The sequence below is a fragment of the Microtus ochrogaster genome, chromosome 26 (genome assembly GCF_000317375.1).
Source record: "Microtus ochrogaster isolate Prairie Vole_2 chromosome 26, MicOch1.0, whole genome shotgun sequence".
In the NCBI taxonomy this organism is placed as follows: Eukaryota; Metazoa; Chordata; class Mammalia; order Rodentia; family Cricetidae; genus Microtus; species Microtus ochrogaster.
In genome coordinates, this window is record NC_022025.1 from 562,587 (window position 1) to 570,937 (window position 8,351).

Consider the following 8,351-nt stretch of genomic DNA (forward strand, 5'->3'; position numbering starts at 1 on the left):
AATCGAATAGAAGACCCTGACTTTAACCCACAAACCTATGAACACCTGATTTTCGATAAAGGAGCTAAAAGTATACAATGGAAAAAAGAGAGCATAAAAAAAGAGCATCTTCAACAAATTGTGCTGGCAAAACTGGATGTCAATCTGTAGAAAAGTGAAAATAGATCCATATCTATCACCATACACAAAACTCAAGTCCAAATGGATTAAAGCAGTTGAAGTTTTAAGAACCCAAGGAGGGAAATCAACATTGAAAAGAATACTTTTTATTCATTCTGTTGCTGTCTATTGAACACTTAGTATATAACTACATGATAAAAATAAAATCTATGTAACGGCATTAGGTCAGTGCAAGTAGAAACAGAGCAGGAGTGAGATGTTGCTTTTTATTTAGGCTTGGCAAAGAAATACCTAAGTAACGTCTAAGTAGAACTACAGAGAAGTTAGGTAACCAAATTTCTCAATACTGACAGAAATCAGCCAAGGGAGCGCCCAGAGCTGGGTGAGTCAGAGTACAAGATGATGGTCTGTACCAAGCCGTGGTGGGGTTCTTGAGGTACAGTCCAGGCCGTTGAAGGACTTCAGGGATGAGACCGAGAGAGTTTATATGATCCTGGATTGAGAGGTGGCAGATAAGTGAAAAGTTAGTGTATTTTTGTCTGAGCAATTACAAAAGACTTGTAAGAACATGTTAGATGATGGTAGTTTTTCAAAATGAGGACAATTGGAGTTTGTAGGCTGATTAAAAAATAAGAGCTTTGGAATCACTGACAATCTGTCCATGTGGCCGTAGAGTTTAGTGCATAGCAAGTGCTTATTAATCATCGCAGTTATTATTTGAATTCTTAACTTTTAAAGGAGTAGATAGACATACTGGTGTACAACATAAACCTCTCTAGTTTCAAATACTCAGGAAGCTGAGGCAGTATGAATATTTGAGTGCATAATCTATACGACATAAACAATATGACAAGACCCGTACTCAAAGATAGATAGATAGAGAGAGAGAGAGAGAGAGAGAGAGAGAGAATAGTTGGAAATTTAGAGTATTAAGCCTGAAAATACTGATTCATAAAGCATCTGACTTCATCTTAGATGAATTAGAGTTTGTTTTCTAACCCAAAATATATTAATACTTACCAGGGGTTTAACTTTGTTTTGTTTTACTTACATAATAAAGGAGAGAAAATACAGTTGGTTTAAAATTGCATTGACTCAGAAGATAGTTTCTTAAAATTTTTCCTTCTTCCTTCTAATTGTTTTGAAACTACCGTCATTGCTTTTTTTTTTCTTTCTGAAATTAGTTGGCATTGTGAAAACAGAATAATCTAGAATTTTGAAGTTCTAATGTGATATTCAGAAAGTATAAGAATAGCAGGAAAGTTGTTCACTGGTTGCCACAAAGAAAGTATATTTGAGAATAAAATTGAAAATCATGACTTTAAGGGTTTTTTTTTTCAGTTTTTTTGTTGTTGTTTGTTTTTTTTAATTTAAAGAAGCTGAGTTGTGTAGGTCACTCTTGTAATCACAGCACTTTGGAGACATGGTTAAAGGAAGGGTCTTGGGTTTGAGATCAGTTTGGACTACATAGTATGATCTTTGGAAAGAAAAAGTACATTGGTTTTGAACCTTGAATTTCACAGTGATTCTACACATGCCAAGAGACTGAGTAAGCAAATATTTTTGAGGACTTAAGAGATGGCTGTCAGTGATGTGCTTATAAAGGAACTAAGATTGATCCCCAAAACCCACATACAAACTCTAGACATGATTATAGCAGAAATAATAAAGATCGAGAGACAGATATCAAGGTTCAACCTGAAGATCAGAAAAGCAAAGCAGCCAACCACTAGAGAGACCTTTTTACCTCTACTGTATCTTCAGACTGAAAGGGCAAGATCCTGTCTCCAGGAATCCTCAGACTCCACACTCCAGTGAGTTTCTGTCTCTTCCCCTTTATATTCCTCTTTGTGCCTAGCCATATCGCTCCTATCTACACCTGTTACTGAGATTAAAGGTGTATGATCCCAAGTGTTGGCATCACTTTTGTGTGAGCTCCATTTCTCTTAGACAGATTCAATCTTGTTTAGCCCAGGGTGGCCTTGAGCTCACAGAGATCTGGCTGCCTGTCTCCCAAGTCCTGGGATTAAAGTTGTGTGCCACCACTTCCTGGCCTGTATGGCTGACTAGTATGGCTGTTTTGTCCTCTAATCTTTATGCAAGCTTTATTTATTACAACACAAATAATATACCACTATATTTGATGGTGTACATGTTTAGTTCCAGTGCTGGGGCACAGACAGGTTGGTAGCTGGGGCTTGCTGGTCTACCAGCCTACTATTTTTGTTGGTGGACAGCCCCTGAGGAAGACACAACAGACAAGGTTATTCTCTGATGTGTACACAAATACATAGAAACAGTTTTGTGTACTGGAGGTAAACTAAACATTCCCTAGCTTTTCTAACTTGTGTAGCTGGCATAGAAAATAGTTTTATATACATTTTCAAGTATGGTGAAGTATTTCTTTTCTTCTCCCCTGTCCCACCAAACAAGGTTTTTCTGTGTAACAGCCCTGGCTGTCCTAGAACTTGCTTTGTAAAGCAGGCTGGCGTTGAGCTCAGAGGTCCACCTGCCTCTCCATTCCCAATGCTGGGATAAAAGGAGTGCGCCATCACTTTATATTTTTACTTAAAATAAGTTTTTTTTTAAAACATGCAAATAAATATAAACAACATACACTAAAATTAACTGGACTCAATGTACTTAGTGAAATTCTATACATTTAATATTAGGCATGTGGATTGGAAATTGTGGAGCTTTCAATACCAAATATATTTTAGGCATTTATCCACCAAATGGGTGGACTTAGAATGTATAATTTTAAGCAGGATCACACAGTCTCAGAAATAGAAGCCTCCATGTTCTTCCCATATGTAGAATTTAGCCATTAGTATATGTACTCGTGTAAACAAATGTGAGTACAGCGTGACATGTAGACACAGCAGGAAGGCTGAGTGTATGGGGTGAGGACAGTCTGGATGCAGGTAATGGACATGAATTAGGAAAGATGGTGTAGAGCTAATTGTTTTTCTGGTTCTAATTCTAGCTTAGAATGTTCAAGTTATGTGGACTAGAACATAGAATGGTAGTAAATGATGAGAAAGGTATTAGACTATGTAGTTCAGTCGTAGAACATAGACTTGTTATACGTGAGACTGCAGGTTCAGTTCCCAGACACAAAAATAGAAGTAAATAATAAATAAGAGTGTTAGAGAAGGGACAGACAGCTGAGGCATTTAAATCAATACCTAAGTAATGAAAAAAATCTTAAGTAGATATAGAGGGGAACTATGTAAAAATTAATAAATGGTTTCTTTTTCTTTTACAGAGTTTAAATTAACTTTAAGGTGTGAGTTTTAGATTTTTTTTCCCCCCCAAGAAGGTTTCTCTGTGACTGTCCTGGAAATTAGCTCTGTAGACCAGGCTTGCCTCAAACTCAGAGATCTTCCTGCCTCTGCCTCCCAGATGCTGGGATTTTAGACGTATGTCACCACTCCCGGATCTAGGCTTTAGATCCAATATCCTGAATCAGCTGACAGACAAATGGTAGAATTAGCCTGGAGATCTCACTCATTCGCAAGGAACTTTGTTTCCTGTGAGTTTTATACTGTAAATTTGTTTGTGTTTTATTTGACAGGGTCTCGCTGTGTAGCCTTGGCTGGACTGGAACTTATTATGTTGACAGGAAGGCCTCCAGTTCACAGACACCTCTCTGCCTCTGGTCCCTAAATGCTAGGGTTAAAGATATGTGCTACATGCTGAGCTTATTTTTCCTTCTAACCACTCTTAAGACTAAAAAATTCCTCTGTTAGGATCAGTAGGTAATGAGATAATTTGCTTGCTCATACTTGGATGATTCTTCAACAATGAATCTAATTGTAATGTGTATATTTTGTAGCATTTATCATAGATTTTGGGTTCTTAAGGTTTACTTCTACATAAGTATGTATGCGAACATATGACACATGTGTAGAGCAGTAAGTGCTTGTAACTGCTGATCCAGCTCTCTAGCCCTGTAGATTGTTTTTTAAACTCTTATTGTCTAGACTCTTATAGATCTTAGATTCTTGTGTATTAAGTTAAAAGACTTCATTTAATTCTGTAAGTCCTACCTTGGTAATTATATGCAGCAGTGGGTGAAAAGATGTTTTATAAAATACTAGTATGTTACTGGTTGCTAAAGGTAGTTCTTAACTTTTTATCTTGAGAAAGGGTCTTTCCTTTTTTCTATTTTTGATTAATTTTGAGCCAGAGTTTCTTGTGTAATAGCCCTGACTGTCCTAGAACTCACTTTATAGATCTCAGGCTCACAAAGATCCTCCTGCAAAGGTGTGCTCACCCACACCCAGCTGAGAAAAGGTCTCTTTGAAAATATTTAAATTAAAATATAAATACATCATTTCTTCCTTCCCATATCCCACCCATTCCAACTACTGCCACTTGCTGTCTCTCAAAAATTCATGGGCTCTCTTTAAAAAAAAAAATGTTGGTTTATTTATATATTCTATTCAGTCCAGCAAACATTACTTGTGTGTATACGATATCAGGCTGACCACTTTGTGTAAGATAATTAGCGTTCTCTTCTCTGGGGAAGACTACTCTACCCTCAGCAGTCCTTAGTTGTCTGTAGTTCTTTGTCTAGGGTTGGAGCCTCGTGGGATTGCTACCTTCCATCTTAGCATGCATATTGATGTTGTCCTTGCCCCGCTCATGATTGGACAACTATCTTTGAGACTTGTAAGTGTGTTTTCACTGTCACATCTAGGGATGTCATCTTACAGCAGACTTTCTGTTCTCTGCCTTCTACAACCGTTTGACCTCTTCTGTGATGTTCACTGGACACCACACAATCTCTTAGTCTCTACATTTGCAGTTGTAGTTTTCTGTGATCTCCATCCATTGCAGAAACAGACACTTAATCTGTGGTTATAAAGATATTTAGAATAGAGTCAATAATTATGCTGGTTTATTAAAGGGGAGGTAGTAGCTGTCTGCTAACTGACACACAGCTGTCATCCCACCTTTGCCTCCCAAGTGCAGTGATTACAGACTGAGGAACAGTGCCTGCCACCGCAGTTCTTCTGTGTTTGTTGTCAGAGTAGATACATATAAAACTGATAGAGACATTTATATGACAGGAATTCCTTATTTGATTTGAAATTATTTTTTTATTTAATTGATACAATTATTGAATACAGTTTAATGATATTTTTGTTTTGTTTTAGCATCTTCTGAGTGAGAAACACAGAAACTTTGCACAGAGTAACCAGTATCAAGTTGTTGATGATATTGTATCTAAGTTGGTTTTTGAATTTGTGGACTATGAAAGAGACACACCTAAAAAGAAAAGGTAATTAATTTGCCAAAGTTCTACTTATGTTGTTAAGCTATTTTAACTAAAAGTTAATCTCGTTTATCTGCTCTTAGAAGGGATATAGGTTTTTTTTTTACATGACATAAATATGGTTTAGAACTAATACCTTCTTCCCTTCTTTTTCCCCTACCACCAAAGGTATTTAGTCTCCCTCTAACATGGTTTTGAAAGGGAGTTCACAATTTTTTCTATTAAGGTCAGTCTAGAGTTGATATTTTAGGTTTGGTGAACTGAAAGAGTCAGTGGCCTCTGCTCAGCTTTGTTACAGAATATGGCTGTGTTGCAGCAAAACATTAGTTAATAAAGAAAGTGAAGACCAGATATTACCAGTAGGGAATGTTGCCAACCTCTGATATTGAACTATGGAACTCAGTGTACTCAGATGAAAAATGTTGATTCCTAACAAAGACATTGTCAGACTTTGAAATGTGAATACATTTCAAATGTGTTTAGTTTCCAGTAACTGCACACTGACAGTTTGAGTCCTAATTAGATTATTCTCATAAATCTAAAATTTTAGAAATGCTTTTCTATGCATGTACAGTTATCTAATTTTATGCTAATCTTAAGCAGTAAGATTAGAGATGAGATACTAAAGTAGAGCTTCTGAAAGGTGAGCAGGAAGTGCTCCATCTTTAGGTCTGGATATGGGCAGTACTTTACTTACTAATGTGTCCATGTGGAACCAACTGAAAACTTAAATTTTTTGAAAGTTTCAGGAAAGACATGAGCTCAGCTTTTAAACTGGTCATTCACTAATCATTTTACAGTGTCATTTTTACTTGTTGCCAGTCCATATCCATCTCTGAAATTACAGTTGGAGCAGTGTCATCGCTTATGTTGAGAGGAACTCTAGACCCCAGTTTGGTTTTGCTTTGCTCTTTAGGGATCAAACCTAAGGTCTCACAGATGAGGCACGAAGGGAATCTTAAAGAGTAAACCCCATTTATAAGTAAAGGAAACCAATCTGGTGGTAGAGACAGTGAATTGTATATTGCTCGTGGTTTCCTGTGATAGATAAGGCAAAGTGTAGCTGGTGACCAGATAACTTGTCATTCATTTGTGCATAATTTGGGATTGTTCAAGAGAGTAGTATCCCAATTATTCTAGATTCTACATGAAGAAGAGTTTTGGCTCAAATATTTATGTGGAATTGAAGGACTACTTTGTCACCTTTAGAAATACAAATATCTAGTTCACTTTGATATGAAATGTTTTAAATATAAATGAAAATCATAAGATTCTGCTTTCAGTTTCTAGTAAATACTTTCTGCTTAAAAACTAGAAATTGCACATTAAAACATGAAGCAAAGTGCTAAAGTGTTTACGTTTTCTCAGGATAAGAACAAGTTGGGCAGATAGAGAGCCTGGCACCTGATTCCTGCTGTTTAAGCTTCTGATGATTCAGGATGTTGGTTCTCTCGGGGAAAGAAAAGAATGTGGATGAGAAATGGGTACACTAGAGTTTTCACATTTTAAAACATCTGAAGTAATGTTAAGATTTCTGGGTTGAGATGTCTTAAGTGGGTTTTTAAAATAAGTTATAGACAGTTTTACTAATTTCCAACTTTTGGTTTCCTTTTTTTCTTTATAAAGAATAAAATACAGCACCGGATCCCTTTCTTCTGTTTCTCAAAATGTCCTGAAAAACACTGAACCAAAGGAGACGCTACAGTTGGAGCCCATTTTTCAGAAAGACATGGGAGAAAGCAGTGGGCAACTGCTCAAGCAGGATTTTCAGTGTGAAAAAACTCAGAAGCCTGAACAAAAGCTGGTGTCTGCTTCAGAACCTATGACCTACTCCTCCGCTGGAGTGGAAGGGTGTGATGGGAAAAGAGTGAGCATGCTACATGCAAGTGACCCTGACCTAAGACAGGATTTTACACCGCTACCTCCATGTAAAAATGAGCAGGAAGGAATTCTTGATGTTTCTGGATATAAATTAATTATTAATAGAAGCGATTTAGAACAGAGGGTAGGTGACTCTCCAGGTGTGCCACGGTCATGTGTAGAAGTTTCTTATCTAAGTACAGAAAATAGTCCACCCCAACCAAAATTAACAGCAGATAATACACATTTTTCAGCAAAAGATCTACAGGATAAGGAAATTCATTTTGTGTTTGGTCATGATTCTGACCTGGTGACTTTAAATCCACCAAAGGAACACCTGCCAGTGAGGGCCAGAACTCCACCCTGTAGTCCTCATGGCCCTGATGAGTGTGACACTGAGAACACGGATAATTTGCCTTGTGGTAAGATCCAGCGGAAAGTGAGAATGTTATTAGGGCAAAAGAAAAAAACTGTGGACCCAAGTGCTGAATTGGATACAAAAAGAACTGAGTATCCTGCATGTGAAGACAGAACTTGTGGGTCACCCGTACAGTCTCTACTGGACCTCTTTCAAACAAGTGGGGAGAAATCAGAATTTTTGGGTTTTACAAGCTACACTGAAAACAGTGGAATATGTGATGTTTTAGATATTTGGGAGGAAGAAAATTCAAGTAGTCTGTTGTCATTTTTTTCTTCCCCTTCAGCTTCTACATTCGTTGGATTTTAGTATTTAATGTGTTTTTCAGAAGTCAAAGCTATATTCTTGAAATTTTTATAGATACATATATAATTCTTAGGAGTTGTTTTGGGTTTTTGGCCAGCTTTGTATGAAATCATATGTAAATATTAATTAAGATTATAATTTTTTACAGAATTGAGTAGCTGTTGCAAATTATACAATAAATCTTGTGATTTATTTTATATAACTATGGTCATAATTGTTTCCTAAGAGTTGTAATGAATATCATTTGCTTTATCACTGACAGTAATTTCAAGTGAGATTTTAAACAGATCAAAAATTGAGCACTATACATTGTATGCTATTAACCATTGCCCATTAGCATAGATTTTCATCATTAACATGTTA

At 36.7% G+C, this 8,351-nt stretch overlaps 1 protein-coding gene across 2 annotated transcripts in view; it reads left to right on the plus strand.

Moving 5' to 3' along the window:
- The window catches only part of Dbf4 (DBF4 zinc finger), a 35,537-nt gene extending 27,442 nt beyond the window's left edge, over nucleotides 1-8,095 (plus strand). For both annotated transcript variants that reach the window (XM_005358288.3, XM_005358289.3), the window contains exons 11-12: nucleotides 5,286-5,410; nucleotides 7,031-8,095. In XM_005358288.3, coding sequence (XP_005358345.1) covers nucleotides 5,286-5,410; nucleotides 7,031-7,991 — 1,086 coding nt within the window. In that variant the 3' untranslated portion in view covers nucleotides 7,992-8,095. The remainder of the gene's footprint in view (nucleotides 1-5,285; nucleotides 5,411-7,030) is intronic.
- The last annotated feature ends 256 nt before the right edge of the window (nucleotides 8,096-8,351 follow it).